We start from the raw sequence: 20,429 nt of genomic DNA, 5'->3' as shown, positions 1-20,429 counted from the left end.
GTGTTCCTCCATGTAGGCACTTCTCCCCAATCAGTCCTAGCATATCTGGACTCCGGGGCTGCCGGCAATTTTATGGACTGGAGAACTGCCTCTTCTATGAAGCTTACCCTTTCTCCCCTTGCTACTCCGCTAGTAGTCTCGGCAATTGATGGCACTGTGCTCCCAGGGGGTCCTATCCGTTTCCAGACGCTACCTATTAGGATGTCGGTAGGGATACTCCACCAGGAGTGGATCTCCTTCCTCATCCTACCCAAGGCCTCTACCCCCATTGTATTGGGTCTTCCTTGGTTGCAGCTCCACTCGCCACATGTGGACTGGGTATCTGGGCAGATCCTGGCCTGGGGTCCTTCGTGTTTCTCGTCTTGTCTTTCCAAGGTGACCCCCAAGAGGAAACTTCCCATTGCTACCACATCTGTCTCGTCCGATCTTCCTGCGGCTTATAGCGATTTCCGGGATGTCTTCTGTAAGAAGTCTGCTGAGGTGCTTCCTCCTCACAGATCCTTTGACTGTGCTATTGACCTTGTCCCTGGAGCAACCCTGCCCAGGGGTCGTACCTACCCTTTATCCATTCCAGAGACCCAAGCCATGTCTGAGTATGTCGCTGAGAATTTGGAGAGAGGTTTCATCCGGAAATCCTCATCGCCTGCAGGAGCAGGGTTCTTTTTCGTTGCCAAAAAGGATGGCACCCTCAGGCCCTGCATTGACTATAGAGGTTTAAACGCTGTGACTATTAAAAACCGTTACCCCTTACCTCTAATATCTGAGCTATTTGACAGGTTGAAGGGGGCTTCCATTTTCACTAAATTGGATCTCAGAGGTGCATACAACCTCATTCGAATACGAGAAGGTGACGAATGGAAGACCGCATTTAACACTAGGGACGGGCATTACGAGTACTTGGTTATGCCTTTTGGTTTGTGTAATGCTCCAGCTGTGTTCCAGAACTTTGTCAACGAAATATTCAGGGATCTACTGTACCAGTTTGTTGTCATCTATCTGGATGACATTCTCATCTTTTCCCAAAATCTGCCTGCTCACAGAAACCATGTACGCACCGTACTTCAGCGCCTTAGAGAGAACAATCTCTATGCCAAGATGGAGAAATGTTCCTTTGAATGTTCCGAGGTCCTGTTTCTGGGATGTTATGTTTCTAGTGAGGGTCTTCGCATGGATCCCGGAAAGGTCTCTGCCATTACCAACTGGCCCCTTCCTGCTAGCCTCAAGGCCACACAGCGCTTCCTTGGCTTCACAAATTATTATAGGCAGTTCATAAGGAATTACTCTTCCATTGCTGCACCTATTATCGCTTTGACCAAGAAGGGTGCTAATGCCAAAGACTGGTCTTCCGAGGCTGTCTCTGCGTTTCACGATCTGAAACAGGCCTTTGTCTCTGGACCCCTCTTGAGGAGACCAAATCCTGAAGACCCATTTTTTATTGAGGTAGACGCTTCTTCGATGGGGGTGGGAGCTGTGCTTCTTCAGGACTTTGAGAAGAAACGTCAACCATGTGCGTTCTTCTCCCAAAAATTTTCTCAGGCAGAGAGAAATTATGCCATTGGTGATCGGGAACTTCTCGCAATTAAATTGGCGTTGGAGGAGTGGCGTCATCTCTTGGAAGGTTCCCCTCACTCCATAACGATCTTTACTGATCATAAGAATCTACAGTACCTACAAAATGCTAAACGTCTGAACCCCAGACAGGCCAGGTGGAGTCTCTTCTTTTCTCGTTTTAAATTCACGATTACGTACAAACCTGGTTCCTGCAACGGTCGAGCTGATGCGCTCTCTAGGTCATTTGACACCTTGGACGAGGAGTCCAACCCTGATCCTGAGCCGATCATTCCTACCTCTTGCATTGTTGCCCATTCTACCACCCTGGAATCTAAGATTCCTCCTGGTAAGACCTTTGTTCCCACGGAGCTAAGAACCAAGATCCTTCGTTGGGGACATGATTCCAAGATGGCAGGTCATGCTGGGTTCCTCCGATCCTTCCTGCTTATCAGTCGTCACTACTGGTGGCCTAATCTCCGCTCGGATGTTAAAGACTATGTTAAGGCTTGTCACGTCTGTGCTCAGTCCAAATCTTCCACTCAAGCCCCTGCTGGTCTTCTCATGCCCTTGCCCATTCCTAAGGAGCCCTGGTCTCATATCGCCATGGATTTTATCACTGATCTTCCACTATCGGAGAATAATACGGCCATTTGGGTAGTAATCGATCGGTTCTCCAAGATGGCTCATTTTGTTCCTCTTCCTGGTCTCCCTTCTGCCCCTGCCTTGGTTCCCATTTTTGTACGAGAGATTTTCCGCCTTCATGGTGTTCCTTCGCATGTTGTCTCTGACAGGGGTGTGCAATTTACTTCTCGTTTTTGGGGAGCCTTTTGCAAATCCCTCGACATTACCTTGGATTTTACCTCTTCTTATCATCCCCAATCCAATGGCCAGACTGAGAGAGTTAATCAGGAGTTAGAGGTCTTTCTCCGTACCTTGGTCTCTGCCCATCATGATGATTGGGCATCACTATTACCGTGGGCTGAGTTCTCCCACAATAATCATGTTAACGTCAGTTCTCAGAAAACACCCTTCCTCACTGTTTATGGAAGACATCCTCAGCTTCCCCTTCCTATGATTTGTTCTTCTGACATTCCAGCTTTGGCTACTGTTCAGGAATCATTCAATTCCATGTGGGCTGACGTTCATGATTCCCTTCAGAAAGCTGCCAACAAATTCAAGAGTTTTGCTGACCGTCGCAGGCGTAAGCCACCCTCTTTTCAGCCAGGAGACAAAGTCTGGCTCTCCACCAGGAACATCAAACTCCGGGTTCCTTCCCTCAAATTTGCCCCAAGATTCATTGGTCCATACACCATAATTTCTAAACTGAATCCGGTTTGTTTCAAGCTCCAGATTCCCAAAAGCCTCAAAATCTCTAACTCCTTCCATGTTGCTCTTCTTAAGCCGTTAGTCCTCAATAAGTTCTCTCGTCCTTCCCCTACCATAGCACCGGTCTCTGAGGATGATCAGGAATACGAGGTTAGCCAAATTTTGGATTCCCGACTCTGTAGAGGCATTCTCCAGTACCTCGTGCACTGGAAAGGTTTTGGTCCTGAGGAGAGGTCGTGGATTTCGGCTTCCGAGGTCTTTGCTCCTCGTCTGTTGAGGAAGTTTCATTTGAAGTTCCCCTCTAAACCTGGTCCCAGGCGGGGGAGGGGGAGGCCTCGTAAGAAGGGGGGTACTGTCATGGTTATGCATTAGAGTTGTTCTCCTTACCTGTCTGCATGTGTTCATTTCTAGAGACCAGCCGAGCTTCACCTGACTGCTTTTATTTCCTTCCTCTGGAATGGCTCCACCCTAGCCCCTATCAGACTACACTATATTAACCTTTGCACTGCTAGCCTATCCTGCTGATCAACCCTTGTGTATTAGCTTCCTGCTTCCTGTCGTGTGCTCTGCTACTGACTTCCGTTACCGACCTTGGCGTGTTCTGACCATCCCTGCTTGCCTGTGACCCTGACCTATTGGCGTGTACCCGACTATTCTGTTCTGCTTGTGGCCCCGACTTTGGCTTTGTCCCTCACCATCCCTATCCTCCTGTTCCCTACTGTGGGTGTGAGCTGGGGGACCCTGGGGGTCGCGACCTGGAGCCAGTTGCAGCCAAGACCATCTTCACCACCCGAAGCTCTGGTGAACACCAGCTGGCTCTTAGACTCCGCGCCCCGGGGAATCTTACGCTCTTACCCCAGTGGGATCTGTCCCCCGTCTGCAGCCGTCAGCCGTAGGGTCCACAGCCTAGCGGTGCACCCCCAACCCTACGGTGTGCACCTGTCACCTGGGCTCTAGGTGACCTGACAATTACCCTAGGCTCCAGCACTACTACTGCCGTAGTTCTGCCGTGCATGAGGCAGGGGGCAGCCACGCGGTACAGGGATGGAGTGAAGGACACTGCAGGACCTGCTAAGGTGAGGGTTTAGAAAGTTCCATTTTTCCCTACAGTAATCAAAACTAAAATAAAATTGTTTGGGGCATTAATATAAAAACTAATTTTGGAAAGCCTGTGCATTATTAGGATTTCATTACACAAACTAACAGAAAAAATATTTTTTAAATGCAGGTGGACTTTACTGGATTGAATTAGCCACTGGCATATTTTATTTGGACCGCAGAGAGAGAACATTTCTCCCAAGTTTAAAAAGTTTGAGGACCCCTGCACTATAGCATAATCCTTTGCTCCTCCCCCAGCTTTTACACAAAAGATTATGAAGGGAAGAGAAGGGAGGAGTGAAGGAGCTTGGCCAGCACAGACAGTAATACACTCCCAGAAGATGAGAGGGCTATAATGTATAAGGAGGAAGGGGGCTGTGCTGGGGAATTGATTCTAAACGTGTCAAATTTACTAGCAAGTTTAGAGGCATATTGCAAATCTACATTTTAAAAAAAGCATTTAAATACTTATTTTTTCTGTACTTTTACGTTCATTTTTTTAAGTTGATGACATGGTGCCTTAAAGATGTCCATTGAAATAATGATTGCTCTTTGAACCAGCCAAGGCAAATTCGACAATAAGACAACTGAGGTCAACTATTTTTTAGAGAAGCCATATAGGAAAATTTTGACTGACCACTAGCGTTCCCTCCAGTGCTGGAGATATCAACCTACTTATAAAAAAAATGACTCTCTGGTAGTTATATACTGTCCCCATGTCGACCCACCATCTGATCATCTTTGGCCAGTTACAATTTTAAGAAGCAAGAGAGGCCTAAAGTAACTCCTGGAGAGATTAACAAGTAAACTTAGCTCTCATGACAATTCTATATAGACTTACCTGTGTTAGGGTGTCCTTGCATTCCTGGACGGGCTGATTCTGAAGAATCTTGAGATTGAATCTCTATGAGGTAGGATGCTTGTTTTTCTCTATCAAACAATGTGCATGTGTATATGACTCCAGTTTCTGGGTTAATGGTAAAATGTTGGTGGTCTCCACTGGTGTCTCTCAGTATGGTATATTGAACCTGCATGGCACAGAAACCCTTTTGTTGGTAAAGATCGGGTAACAATGACTTGAATTGTAGCATTTAAAGGATGCCTGTTGCTTATTTTTTGTATTTTTTCAATTTATAGAGCAACATCTGGAAAATTGTTTAAAGCAATCAGTGAAATGTTTATACTATTCCGGATATGCTAGAATGGTTCCAAAGTGAGCAATTCCCCATAATTTACTATAATGTAAATTTCAGTTAATCTATTCCAAAATCTATTGCATGCAAGTTTATATGTGTTTCTGGGCTGGCGACATCCCACTCTCTCAATCTAGAGCTCACGACACACATTATAATCTCCTTTTGAGCTACCAACATGTGGGTAGTGCAGGGTCCTGCCTAATTAAACAGTTTATTTATTACAGGTACTTATATAGTGCAAACAACTATGCCCTCAGGGAACTTACAGTTGAAGGTCCCTATCTCACATTTGTACCCAGGTAGTGTTGGCCCTTTAAGGGAGGGTGATATTTACCACTCAGCACAGACTATAGTTCTGAGGAAAGTTAACTCTCACCACAGGGTTGCTGCATTTCCACTCTCTTTTCCTTCTTTCAGACTTGACATGTCAGAGAGTGTGGTACTGCCTGGTGGGTCTCTAACACCAGGAACAGGGGAACCTAAACATCAGCAGATCCTTCAGGAGTAAGCTCCGCACATGCAAACATACACATTTTTTTTCTATTGAAAAGCCTGTGGTGTGCAAAACACACCCAAAAACTTCCAAACGGTGCCAAAAAAAGTGCACACACATGAAGAGTGAACACAAAAACGTGCAACGGGTGTCTACTGTCCTCCACTAGGAAGGACCTTACCCTGATCCCCCGGGACGTTAGGCTCCAGGCGGGGACTGAGGTACCAATACATGGCCCATCTGGCCGAAACCAGATGACCACATTTCTCCGGAAGGTCTGCCGAAACAGACCCACCCAGGTACTTGGGTAGGGGCTCCCCCGAAGGGAGACCCCCCAAATAGAGGGCAAACCAAGCCAGAAGGTCTATGTCCACCCTCCCATAAGACTTTCAGGGTTGGCCCGGGGGCCGACACCCTACTCATCAAACGTGCAGTGACAACATAAAACGTGACACACAACACACATACTAGGGCCAATTGAGACATGTGCCAATTAACCTGCTAGAGTGTTTTTGTTTGAGAGAAAACCAGAGTACCCAGAGGAAACCCATGCAAGCACAGGGAGAACATGAAAATTCCATGCAGATAATGTCCTGCCTGGGATTCAAACAGAGGACCCCAGTGATGCAAGGGTGAAGTGCTAACCTCTAAGCCACTATGCTGCTGTTACGCTACAGCCATGCCTGGATGATGATCATCAAAATTAGGTTTTTGTTGCTCAAAGAAATTCCCCCCATCATATTTGTCATGTAGTATGGAAGAATGAGTGGGAGAAGTTGATTGGTTACACAAACCTTTCTGCCTTCAGATACTTTCATGCATGAGGTTCTTTATTGCTAGCAAACATAGTCAGAAATAAAATTGCTATACCAAAATAAGTATTTCCTAATATGCCACCTTTACATGGCTAGTTCCTAATGAGCTGATTGGCTGTAACCTTTCAAATAATTGTTCAGGGCACTGAAAACTGTTATTTATAGGTAGTAGGTCTACTTTCTTGGGGAATCTAATTATATTTTATGTATTTTAAAACAGTTTGAAAACCTTTCCATGTAGGCCAGAATCAAGATCTGTGGCTATAACTTGTGCAATTGATGATCCAATCTCAGCCCCTTCCTGTAACGTCACTTCATATGTGGAGGATGTGAAGAATGGAACATTGTCATTAACATCTGCAAAAGATAAGGTGTTATGACATTAGTAGACAGGACATGGGGAATTAGATAAAGCAAATTAAGATTTTTGATATTAATAATACAATCAGTCTGTTGTTAAGGAAACTGTGAGGTAGGATTGAACCTCTAGTGATGACTGTGAAATCTGGACTTTGGTTCTTTTTCCAATAGAACTGGCTTTCACAAACAGATCAAAAATTGGATGTAACATACCAGTCACGTTGACATAAACAGTTGTAAAAGATGCTAGAGGTACTGTAGCAACATTCTGGGCTCTGATCTTCAGGGTAAAGAATTTGGTCTCCTCGTAATCCAGGGGTTCAGATACCAATATGGAGGCTGAGCTGTCAGTTCTGTTTGTTTTCAGGTAGAAACGAATGGGGTTATTTGTCTCTGAAACAAGCCCTTCTTCCATGTTGTATGTCACACGTGGGTCACCCAGCAAAGATGTGGCTTTCACTGTCTGAAAAAAAAGCAAAGTAAAATGAACGAATAGGTGGCCAGGTATGGAGATAAGGATGATAGGAAAACTGAACAGCAAAACTTCCCATACCAAATTTGGAAATCTCTGACATACCCTGGTAGCATCAAGCTCCACAAATATACCCCATAGCTGGGGTAAAACATGCATAGTTTTCTTAGCTTTGTTCCTTTAGTTATCCAGCCAAAATCAGTATTGGTAAGTGAGGACAAGGAGATATAAAAGTAAGGAATAGGTGTCAGAGGAGATGGCTTGAAGAAGAAAAAGGGCCTGAGGGTATAACTAGGAGAGTTAAAAAAGAGTTGCAGGATATAAACAAGTGGGGCTAACTGAGAGAGTTGAGTAAGAGGGTCCAGAAAGGACAGGGTAGAGGGAATGAAAAGGCAACAGAGGAGATAGTTGAAAGTGGTAAGGAAAGGGAAATGTGCAGAAGGTAAGGAAGAAGCATCAGAGGGGGCAGTTGGAGGAGACAAAAAAGAGGAGGCAGTTACAGGAGAGGAGAAAATTGGGACTAGAGGCGACTCTGGGGACAGTTGGAGAAAATGAACAGTGGTCAGAGAGGACACTGAAAGACAAGGGGACCAGAAAGGGCAATTGGAAGAGGTGTACAAAAGGGCACTTTAGGGAGGTGATGAAAAGGGGCCTGCAGGAATTTCTATTTGATTGAAAAATAACCGAACTGTCTGTGTTGGCCATTGCACTTTATCATCCACTCCCTCTCATGTCCCCAGGGCAGATTAGAAAATATAAGGGAGAAGCTGATGATTAGCAGCTATTGGCCCTGTTGGGGAGTTTTCACCTTCCTTTCTGAAGGACAAAAAATGAGGGGAGTGGTTGTCACTGAAAGACACAGAAGAAGAAATGTATCAATTCTATTGCACAGACAGGCTATGCTGAATAGGAGCATGGAGACAGATTTAGGAAAAGCGGCATCGGAATTGCATCTATATTTGTCACTATTTTGCTTGATCAATGTCCCTCGATGAATACTGGTTATCCCAAGGAGCAGGATTTTTTACGATTCAACCTACAACCCTTATTGGATAAATTTAAACTTAAAAGTAAGACATGGAGCAAGCTTCTTTTGTCTGTAGTAGGTCACACAAACAAGGTTAAGATGATTAGGGCCCCACAATTATTCTATGTCATGCATAATTTGCCAGTATGGATTACTGTGCAATGATTCAAAAAATAGATTCCCTTTTTAGATTTTTAACCTGGAAAGGTAAAATTCATAGAATCCGCTTGCATGACTATGGCTACAATAGCCCAAAGATGAAGGGGGCCTTTCCGTTCCTTCTGCAAAACTATATTTTCTAGCAGCTCAACTGCAGCACTTTGTGGGTCGGGGCATTACAAATGACAGAGATCCCATTTAGGCCATTTTGTTGTTTAGATCGTGTAAATACTCTTTGATGGCTCAGCTAGAGGATTTTGGGAAGATTCCCATTATCCCACATTTATTCTTATGTCCAAGGTATGGGATGAAATGAGGCAGATTATGAGATATGATGGGATTACACTGTATTATGCCTACCTGGTAGAGGGGCATTTGGGAGAACTAAAGAAGTTACAGGTCTTTGAAGGCTGATATTCCAGAGGGGTTAAATTCCTTTATCAATTAGTGTAAGAATTTGGTATACCCTCTCATAGATTCTTTCAGTTCCTTCAGCTCCATCATGCCCTCTCAGCACAAGCTAAGCGGACAAATTATAGTCCGATTACTGCGCCACTAATGCACCAGCTACTGGCTAATACAGACAGGAGAGGTATCACTTCTTCTACACTGGGGCGGTTTTCAGGTGCTTTAAATAGCCTCTGCTAAGCGCCTGAAAATCGCCTCCCTTTCATTCAAGTGTGACTTTTCACACTGGGGTGGTGCGCTTGCGGGGCATTCCGAAAAGTCCTGCAAGCAGCATCTTTGGGGCGTGTTGGGGGCGCTGTATTTAGTGCTAACAAAATGGCCTGCCCATTGGAATGAATGGGCAGCACTTCCGAGCACCTGAAAAGTGCTTTGAAATAGGGCCCCAACACAGGCGTTTTTAACCCATTCTTTGGGGTTAAAAGTGCCCTGCTATCGGCAGAAAGGCGCTGCTTAAACAGCGGCCGCGGCCCCAGTGTGAAAGGGGTCTTATAGTTCATTGTTGAATAGTTCCCTTTGTAACATACAGCTACCAGTTAGGACAGGCTGGTCTAAGGATATAGATTCACTGGATGGGGAAACCTGGCAGGCTATTTTGGAACAGGTCCTTCTGGTATCTATATCACCGACCCAACGTCTATCTCAGCTTTTTGTAATACATAGAGCTTATAGAACATAGAACACAAATTATATCAATGGCACCATAGAGAGAGACTGAAATCTCCTGGAGGTTCCCCTGCAGACCTTCTTCATATGCTCTGGAAATGCCTCAAGTTAGTACGCTATTGGCAGGGTATTAGTAATACCAATAATCAGGCTTTTCAGACTCTGTTACATAATGACCCGCTTGACATGTGTACTAGGTTTCTTAGACAAGGAATTATTTACTCCTCAAGCTTGGGCCTCTATCCTTAGGTTACTGTTTTTGGCCCGAAAATGTATTTTATTAAAATGGAGGATTGCGAGAGCAAGTTAATTCTAACCTGCTGAAAGAACAACAAATCCTGTTACAGCGGTACCCCTCATAAATTTAACAAGCAGTGTACCTCAATGAGTAATAATTACTTCACAGAAGATTAACCCTTTATATTTACTGAAAAGTAGTGTTGTGTTGTAGTATGTGACCCTACTGGAGCGATGTCCCATTCCCAGCGGGAATACAGGCTATGAATAAAAACATGATAGGGCCATCATCAGTTTCCCCACTTTGTCCAAAACTTAACAAAATCAGACTGGAGTTGTGCTTTAAATTCTTACATTTATAAAAAAAAAAAAAAACAAACAAAGCAATATAAAATAGTTATCTAAATAAGCCTTCATTAAATTTACACAGTTATAAAATCATTACATTTGCTGTGGAGCGAAAGCAAACTCCACTTACCACAATCTTAGTGTCCCGAGTGATATTTTCTGGGATAGAGACCCAGTATCTCGTTTGGACCCACTGCGGTGGCTGGTTTAGAATGTTAGTTATGGTTACTGTAAGTTCGACACTGGTGCTGCGGTTCCCCCCATCTGTGGCAAAAATGTGCCGAGTAATGCGAGAAGTCTAGCGAAATGCAAAAGTGGTTAAACATTTTAGAAACATTTTAAACACATTATATATTTGTGTTTACTGCGTTTTAGTCATACTTACAGGTTTCATCCCCACCCCCAACCTGTGACTGGACAGTGAAAGGAGAAGCAGCACTCACTCTCTCCTCCACCATACAGCTCAGTGGCTTCTTGTGCTGCTTCTCCCCCATCCAGTTTGAGCTCTGCTGTACAGTGGATTTCAATAAGCTGATATTCAGATGCTTATGCATGCATTTAAAGATTTAATAATGAATAAAGAGCTGCATTATATTGTGTCCTTTATATCTGCAAGGAGAATAGCTTTAAAGTGTTTGTTAAGGCAAAAGTAGAAATCCATGACAGCCTCACTATTATACTCAGGCATACCACACTGCATATGTCTTTTCTAAAAAAAGAGGCTTGTAAATACCTATTTAGGGCTATCCTCGGGCCAGTCAAGTGACTCATGGGCGCTTTACAGCTCCGGCAGATGGCTTCTGCAGGAGGGGCCGAGATCTCCCTCTGACATCAGCTGGGGAGGTCCAGTGGCCACTCAGCCCCTCCTGCAGAAGCCCCTGTATTGGAGATGTAAAGTGGCCGTGAGTCACGTTACTGGCATGAAGATAGCTCTAAATAGGTATTTATAAGCCTCGTTTTTAGAAAAGTCATATGCAATGTGGTATGTCTGAGTATCATAGAGGGGCTGGCAGTGACCGTGACAGAAACACACAACACAGAGCTGACAGGCAGGGAGGAGAGGGTGAGGGGGGGAGAGGAGAGCTGAGAGCAGGGCTGTGGATGACAGAGGGATGTACTCTGACATGTACTCTGACCACGGTGGTCAGGGCTCAGCAGCCCTAAATTTTCGTGGTCAGTACAGAGAGGGGGATATAGGAAGTAGCAGGTGCAGCCAGGTTTTTTACAATTTAGGGAGGGGACGATTACACAGCACAAGCACTGTGCTGTTTAATCTGTTTTAAGGGACAAGGATATCCATTTTTTTGAGGGGGTTAACAAACGCTTTATATCTGCAAGGATAATAGCTTTAAGTGCTTCCAGGTCCATCATCTACAGGAAGGCAGAGAATGAAAACAAAAAGCAAGCCACTGCTGCCTATCTACTTTCCTTTTGCCTACAGTAATAATAATCAGGATTGCTCCTGGTAATCCTATAAAAGATATATGCAGGTGCCACAATCAATGTTTGTCAGCGGGATAGTTAGAGCAGCGTTGCTACCAGTCCTGCCATCTTTGTCCTGTTTCAATGGATTCTACTGGCACACCCCAGCATATAAATTAATTAAGGCCAAAATCTCACAGGCATACTACAGCATACACTTATGCGAGCGCCATGTTTGCCAACATGGGGATGCACAGGAGTTCTGTGCATCCCCATGCAGACAGTCCCATTCATGTCAATTGGGACACAGCTGCTGCTCCCAATTTGACATCCATGAGGGTGCACAGCCCCGAACACACAGGGGTTGATTTACTAAAGGCAAATAGATGGTGCACTTTGGGAGCAGTTACTCCAGAGCTTAGTAAATGAGGTAAACCTTCACTTTGCAAAGAATATCCAATCAAGTGCAAGGAAAATTAAAAAAAACTGTATTTTTGCTTGCACATGATTGGATGATGGAAGTCAGCAAAGCTTCTGCTCATTTACTAAGCTCTGGAGCAACTGCACTTGTAGAGTGCAATTGCACTTTGTAAAGTGCACAGTCATTTTGCCTTTAGTAAATCAACCCCACATTGTCTGTGTTCGAAGCCATGCACCCGCACAGCTGTCAAATTGGGAGTAGCAGCTACAGTACGTTTCCGTGCAGACACTGCATCCCAGTTGACAGGAATGGGACTGGCTGCATGGGGATGCACGGAACACCTAAGCATCCTTGTGTGGGCAACAGGGGCATTGCTAGGTCTACAAAAGATCTGGGGCTAAAGACCATAGCAGCAAAGTAAAGAAAGTCATACATTTGGGAGGGCATACACATGTATATAATATAAATGTGTGTGTGTGTATATATATATATATGTGTGTGTGTGTGTGTGTGTGTGTGTATATATATATATATATATATATATATATATATATATATATATATATATATATATAAAAATATACACATACACATGGTACAGGAGGCCATGCAGAGGCTGCGGACATGGTACGGGAGATGCAGAGGCTGTGGGCATGGTACAGGAGATCACGAGGCTGCAGGCATGGTACAGGAGATGTCAGAGGCTGCGGGCATGGTACAGACCACCTCCATCAGTACAGACCCCCCCCCCAGTACAGACCACCCCTTCAATCGGTACAGACCCCCCCCCAGTACAGATCGCCCCACTCCATCAGTACAGACTCCCCCTCAGGAAAACAGTAAACAGTGTGACGCATCCTGAACTCTGAAGGGTTCATGCTGGGACCTGTAGTCCTTAATTTTTTGGGGGGTCACATCCTCCAAAAGCTAAAGACTACAAGTCCCAGTCTTTGTATGGGTCTCTCTGCAGTGCCGAGCTCCCCCATGACACACATGATGCACCCCTGGTGCTTAGTCAACCTCATCTCATACCAGACAAGTGCTCTCATGTCCTGGGTTCTTCTTCCCTTCTATTTGCGCATGCTACCCATTGCGCCCAAGAAGATAGAGTAGGTGTACGGAGCTAAACCACTCAGTGCAGAACTCCACTCTGAACGATTGTGCCTCGGGCTCACGCTGTGTCACTTAGGTGACGTGACATCACTGGTTGCTAGACGCCAGACGGTTCTAGCAGCCAGTGCGCAGTGGCAGAACAAAGTAAAATGGGCCGAGATGTTGGTTATCTGCACGGCGCCCACGTCCACCGCTGATGGCATCGCTGCACCTGGTGAGAGACTCGGGGGGGGGGCTATAGCCCCAATAGCCACACCCTGGCGATGCCACTGGTGGGCAAACACTGCCCTTAGCTCAGATGTACGCTGCAAGGCCCAAAAGAGTAAGACTGAACATAGCACAATTAAGTTTTACCTGGGAGATGGGATGGTTGACATACACCCACCCTGTACTGGGGTTTATCTGGAGATACTCTGGTTGTTCTGCTGATATTGTATAACTTATGGCAGCATTAACGCCTTGATCACTGTCTACAGCAGCAATGCGAAGAAAACTTGTTCCAACTGTAGTATCTTCTCGCAGGAAATCTAATGAATAAAAGATAATGTGCAAACTTAAAATTCATACTTCAGTTGGATGATCACTTACAGACTCTTGGGTTTCACTATTAAAACGCTAAAGACTAACAGATAAATAGGTGTTTAGCCTTTGTGGACGTTTGTACTCACATTGGTATCGACTGTTCTCAAATTTAGGGTCATTATCATTGACATCAGCAATAAGGATAGTCACTGGACAAATGCCAATTAGGGGTTCCTGAGCTTGGTCTGTGGCAGTCACGGAGATCGTGTACTCTCTTTGCTTCTCCCGGTCAAAACTTTGAGCTGTGTTGATCACACCTAAATCATTGGACACATATAAGATAATTAGATACGGAAGTGCAAAGACTGCGTGCAAAGGTTCTGTAACCAAATCAAATTTAAACTTTTATTGACCTGGCTGCAGTAAACTTATTTCTGATTGCTTGTTATTCCCATCGCAGCCTATTGACTGGACAGTAAAAGGAGAAGCAGCACACTGATGAGCTCTAATTTCTGACACTCTGCATTCTCTTCCTATATTTGGCTTCTTGTACTAATTTATGATAGGTTGTTATGGTTTATTGCCATGACTTACACCTCCATTGCAAAGCTTACATAGAGATTTCCCCTAGGGCTCTGACAGGTGAACATACTGGAGGGGGGCAGCAAAGGTGGGGGTCAGTCAGGGTGTCCTATCAAGAAATCATGAATAGGCAAAGTGACAGTTTGTCTTGAAAGTGTATTTAAACCCTAGCAATTGAAACTCTTCTGTTATATCTGTTTCATAAGTGAAAAAATACTCAATGACCTTGCCAGAAATCTTGTGAGCTGATAAACTCCTGTTGCTCTCTCTGACTGTGCTGTATTCTTATCAGTTACATTGTTCCCAGTTATTTCAGAGGACTATAGAACCCCCTTCCCCAGGTTTACGTAAAAGAGGGAGATATATTCTGTAGTCCTCTCCAAGGACAATGTTCCTCCATAGATATGGTACAGGTAATGAGCCTTGTTACCCTAGGACAAGTCTGAAAAAAAAATATTGTGACCTCCACATCTATAGACATGCAAGCTGCAATTTATTGCATATTTGCTCTTTAGATATGCTTTACACAATATGCTTTAGGTACATTTACCGAAATGTAGCGCCCTGCCCTAGTTCGGTTAAATTTAAGTGGTTGTAAAGGCTGAAGGTTTTTTCTATTCTAGGCATGAAGGTAAAAAAACCTGCTGTGTGCAGCTCCATCCACAGTCCCCCTAATACTTACCTGAGCCCCCTCTCGATCCAGCGATGTGCATGAAAGCCTCAGCTGTCTCGAGACTCCGTCTCCTCATTGGCTGAGACAGCAGCGGGACCCTTTGGCTCCCAATGCTGTCAATCCCAGTGAGCCAATGAGGAGAGAGTGGGGGGGGGCAGGGCCAAGCCATGGCTCTATGTGTCTTATAAACGCAAAGAGCAGGGCTCGGGAGCAAGCACGCACCAGTGCCCCCATAGCAAGCAGCTTGCTATGGGGGCACTGGTTAAGTGGGAGGAGCCTCCACTTTTTGCTTTGCTGTACTCATGCTTTAAACTGAGCCACAGAGGGTTCCCCCTAGTGACACCTTCACAAATCTCTATGTAAAAAGAATCTATGTAAAAGAATAACAATGAATTCATGATTATTTATAAGAAATAATGTAATAAAATATAGTTCAATACCAGTATCTGCATCAATGGAAAATGCTGGAATGGCTCCCTCTCTATGCATTATTCTGTACTTCACTTCCCCATTCACACCAATGTCTGCATCATAAGATTCTACCTGCAGGACGAAGGTACCTGGAGGCTGGTTCTCTAGGACCCAGGTGTTCTCACTGTACTGAAGACACTATGCACAGAGAAATGAGACTCAAAATTAAAGTGCTGGAAAAAAAGACACACTAGCAACACAAAGGATGGACAACAGCTGGGTGACAAATGCTAGGAATATCTCAAGTAAAAATACTGTGCAAATCAAGTAACACAACAATGTAATAGCATAGCTAAATAAAACAACTGCATGAACTTCTTCAGTTATAGACAACGTGCGTCATTTATGACCAATAGAGAAAAGAAGAGCAAGCCCCAACCCATACTGACCAATCAGACTCAATATTTATTTTTCCTAGTGCACTGTAGGGAATGAAAGCTAAAACCTGGTTGCTTATGCAAATGGCCATATTCTATTACTGATTAGGTTTTCATATACAGTATCTGCTGGGACAGTTAAAATCTTTCTTAGGTGTTTATTGCTGTATTACATCCTGTCCCTGTAACTACAAAAGTAGTAAGGGGAATCCTCCCAAATAGGAACACAGAGAGTAATAAAAGAAGCCCTGTAAGGTTATCTCCCCAGCACTCTGCAGAAGGGCTTGCATAAACCACAAACCAGACCAAGCCCCAAAATTGGCTTGATTACCTGTTCGCTAGGTGCTTAATGCCAGCAAGAGCTTGTTCTGGTTCCAAGAGCAGTCTACCATCCAAATTGGTAAACGTTTAATGTATAAGACTACATACAACATGGGGCCCCCTTCAGGAACTCCTCTTCTGATTGACAGATGGGCTTAATCAAGTCAGAGGATCGGCTGATCACGTGACCACTGTTATTGGTTGTCACAGTGATCATATGATCAGGAGACAGTCTTAATGGCTCCCAATCATACTATGAACTGATTGCTGTCCATGACAGCTCAGTCACTGTGCTGGGAACACACATTGAGCACACTCACAGCACAGAAAGCTCTGCCGCATATGGACGCGTATGTGTGGTGTGTGAGCGTTCAAGCCCACCCTCTTTGCTGCTGCACATATGCATTACATGGACAAGAAGTTAACACACAGGTTTGTTTATAGTAATAGTATCTCTGTTACATAGTATTAAACTCACCTCTCTGAAAATAGGTTTATTATTATTAACATCATTTATTCCCACAATGACTTTAGTGAAGCTGATTAATGAGGATGATCCCCCAGAAATATTATCATCCACTGCAGAGATGTTTAACACGTACTGAGTTTTCATCAGCCTGGGCAGAGGCATTCTACGAAGTCTTAAGACACCTATAAAAAGATTGTAACAAAAAACTGTGATAATTCATAATGGTGTCTAATTACCAAGGTAAAAAAAAAAAAAAAGGTTTTATGGAGAAGTCAGAAATAAAAACCATCCTTGCCCACCAATAGTAACCAATCAAGATTAAAAGGCAATGAGGCTGAGCAAGACAGACAGTACTTTTTTCAGGCGCCTTTAGACATTCAACACAGAGAGGTTTGTCAAAAGACATTTTTTGGTTTTACCTTTTTGACTGTCCAGTTCAAAGTTACCATCTTCGTTCCCTTCAACAATGAAGTATGACACTCCATCTCCATCTGGGTCCTTAGCATGGATTGTTGCTACTAAGGTGTTTGGCCCCGCATCTTCAGACAGGAAAGTGTTATATCTATCAAGGAAAAATGTAGTTATAACAGTGTTGATTTAAAGGGCCAGCTTGCTCAAAACCAACATTTCTATTTTTGGTAAATGCTGGACAGTTAAACCACCTATGATTTTATTAAATATATCTTAAGGACTTTACTTGTGAGATATAGACATTTCCTAGGTCTTCAAACTTGTTGTGGCCATTATGGCTGGGGGATCTCATTGTTAGAGCATCCAAAGCATATCAGATACCAGGGGTGGACAGGCCAGAAGGCTCCCTCTGTAGCTAAAATATCACTTTTAGGTGTCCTAACCCTTTAAAAGTCTGGGTTTCGCCCTCTACACGCAACTGAAACTGCTCTCCTAAAACTCACAAATGGCTACTAAAGGCTAAAACCTATTTCTTGACCTATTTTCTGCCTTTGACATGGTGGACCACTCCCTCTTCCTCATAAAACTTTACACTTTTGGTCTTCACAACTGTACTCTGTAATGGTTCACATTCACCTATCCCACTGCACTTTCAGTGTCTCTTACATTGCTACTTGCTTTTCTCTTCTTCCTTTCTTTTGCTGTGGTTTCCCAAGGTTCTGTTCTTGGACCTCACCTATTCTCAAACTACACTTCCTCCATAGGTTAGTTAATAGCCTCCCATGGCTTCCAATATCTTTTTTATTTTGATGACACCCAAATCTATCTCTCTACTCCTCAGCTCATTTAATCTGTCTCCTCACGCATCAGTAATTTACTAACAGACATATCAGACTGGATGTCACACCACTTCCTCAAACCAAACTCATAATATTTCCTTACCCACATACCTCTTCCCCAACTTCTCTGTCAAGGTTGATGGCTCAACGCTCAACCTGTCCCAGCATGCCAAGGTGCTAGGTGTAATCCCAGACTCTGCACTCTCCTTTCGACCCTACAAACAATCACTGTTCAAAGCTTGCCACCTCAACCTCCGCAACATCTCCAAAATATGCCCCTTCCTAACCAATGACACCACAAAGCTCCCTAGTCATCTCTCGCATTGACTACTGCAACTCACTCCTCATTAGCTTAACTTTACATATCATTATATCATACATTCACATCAGTCCCTGCCCTCAAGGAGCTTACAATTTAAGGTCCCTAACTCACACTCATACATAAAGTACTAGGGCAAATTTAGACAGGAGCCAGTTATCCTACCAGCATGTCTTTGGAGTGTGGGAGGAAACTGGAGTACCCATAGGAAACCTACGCAGGCACAGGGAGAACATGCAAACTCCAGGCAGGTAGCGCCATGGTTGGGATTCAAACCCATGACCCAAGTGCTGCTAGGTGTAAGTGCTATCCATTTAGCCATTGTGCCACCCGTGTATTAAATTGTATTGTAATTGTACTGTCTGCCCTTATTTTGTAAAACGGCACGTAAACCGTTGAGGTTATATAAATCCTGTATAATTTTTTGATGACTGCGTACGGTAAACTTGCTGCAAGGCACTATCCACATCAGAGCCTGCACTACCTTATACATTTAATATTACCTTGAGTGATTTTAAATCTATATTAAAGTCCTTACACAGACTGGGAGAAGATTGGGGCTTCATCATTGACGTTGGCCATGCGTAGTCGCACAGATGCTGTTCCAGTACGAGGGGGATTTCCCTTGTCCACAGCTACTACTACAAATTCATACATGTGGTTGGCTCGCTCATAGTTGAGTATCTGGCTGGAATGGATGACTCCTTGTAACGTGATGGAAAACTCTGAGCTTTGAGTAAAGTAGGAAATCTCTGCATTGTTTCCAGAGTCACAATCCTGGGCAGTCACTGATAAACAAAAAAACATGATCATTATATGCAGTCACACATAGTACAATATCACCCCCATCTCTCTACATGGGGTTTTTACTGGAAGCTAAGATTATACAATGTAGACCAATGTTTCTCAACTGTAGTACACGTGTAGTCCCCACATAGTTGCTTTTGCGGATTTAAATACTAACAATTCAACTCAATTCAACAAAATGCTCTTACAGAGCTACAGTAGCTGGTAGAATCTTTAGCATCTGACACTTCCGAGTGTTAATATGTCTGTGTCTAGGTAGCTAGGTAGGAATTAATGGTTCCACTCACCGCCTACTACTCTACTAGTGTGGCCATGCAAGTTAATGGGCTGAACCAACAAGTGTGTTAGTTGTATGCATCTTCCAGTGACGTAGAAGCCAGTGGTTCCACCTGACAGCTTTTACACTGTTAGTGCTTCCATGCAACAGAAAACACAGCCATCCAACCACCCGGAAGTGCTGGATAAATAAGGTGCTACCAGAAGCTGTAGTGCAGCCAGGCATGTACTGGCCATCGGGACTACCGGGAGTTTTCCGGTGGGCCGATGGCTCAGTGGGCCACTCTGATGTAAGGGGGCTGGTGATGGGACACTCTGATGTAAGGGGGTGCTGATGGGACACTCTGATGTAAGGGGGCTGCTCATGGGACACTCTGATGTAAGGGGGCTGATGATGGGACACTCTGATGTAAGGGGGCTGGTAATGGGACACTCTGATGTAAGAGGGTGCTGATGGGACACTCTGATGTAAGGGGGCTGGTGATGGGACACTCTGATGTAAGGGGGCTGGTGATGGGACACTCTGATGTAAGGGGGCTGGTGATGGGACACTCTGATGTAAGGGGGCTGGTGATGGGACACTCTGATGTAAGGGGGCTGGTAATGGGACACTCTGAAGTAAGGGGGCTGGTAATGGGACACTCTGATGTAAGGTGGTGCTGATGGGATGCTCTGTTGTAAGGGGGCTGGTAATGGGACACTCTGATGTAAGGTGGTGCTGATGGGACACTCTGATGTAAGAGGGTGCTGATGCGACACTCAAAATGTAAGTGGGCCGGTCTGGATGAAGTCCAGGGCCAAATTTCTGTCCCAGTCCAGCCCTGAGTGCAGCAAAGATTTTATTCACTGGGAGCAGCTAGTTGTCTGGCTGTCATGCTTATCCAGTGAATTTAAACTGAATTGGAACACATATACAGATCAGGAATTAGTATTAGATCAGTACTGGTTATCTTTAACAGGAACATACTGATTTAAATCAGGGAGTGCTTTTGTGAAATCCAATGTCCACTTTGTTCAGGATAATATTACCATGGAAGGTGGAAGTAGTATCAGCCATTATAGTGACAGTAGCACCAATGAGTGGTACATATAGAAACTCTTTAATAGTACCAGACAAATTACACTACACTGCAAGTATTTAGATGGTGGTAGTTGTAAAGCATTTTAGTTACCCAAAGCAGTTACCCAGTAAT

The 20,429-nt window shown here is 44.3% G+C and overlaps 1 protein-coding gene across 1 annotated transcript in view; it reads right to left on the bottom strand.

Moving 5' to 3' along the window:
- The window catches only part of LOC143997438 (neural-cadherin-like), a 137,437-nt gene that overhangs the window by 67,351 nt on the left and 49,657 nt on the right, over positions 1-20,429 (bottom strand). The window contains exons 6-15 of the mRNA XM_077493054.1: positions 18,692-18,941; positions 17,004-17,146; positions 16,594-16,766; positions 15,387-15,555; positions 13,838-14,008; positions 13,524-13,696; positions 10,344-10,511; positions 7,053-7,302; positions 6,709-6,836; positions 4,817-5,003 (exon numbers count right to left, since the gene is read on the bottom strand). Coding sequence (XP_077349180.1) covers positions 4,817-5,003; positions 6,709-6,836; positions 7,053-7,302; positions 10,344-10,511; positions 13,524-13,696; positions 13,838-14,008; positions 15,387-15,555; positions 16,594-16,766; positions 17,004-17,146; positions 18,692-18,941 — 1,812 coding nt within the window. The remainder of the gene's footprint in view (positions 1-4,816; positions 5,004-6,708; positions 6,837-7,052; positions 7,303-10,343; positions 10,512-13,523; positions 13,697-13,837; positions 14,009-15,386; positions 15,556-16,593; positions 16,767-17,003; positions 17,147-18,691; positions 18,942-20,429) is intronic.

The sequence above is a fragment of the Lithobates pipiens genome, unplaced genomic scaffold (assembly GCF_037356315.1).
Source record: "Lithobates pipiens isolate NorthernLeopardFrog02 unplaced genomic scaffold, aLitPip1_a1.2 Scaffold_19, whole genome shotgun sequence".
NCBI lineage: Eukaryota > Metazoa > Chordata > Amphibia > Anura > Ranidae > Lithobates > Lithobates pipiens.
This window is presented reverse-complemented; position numbering and strand designations above follow the sequence as displayed.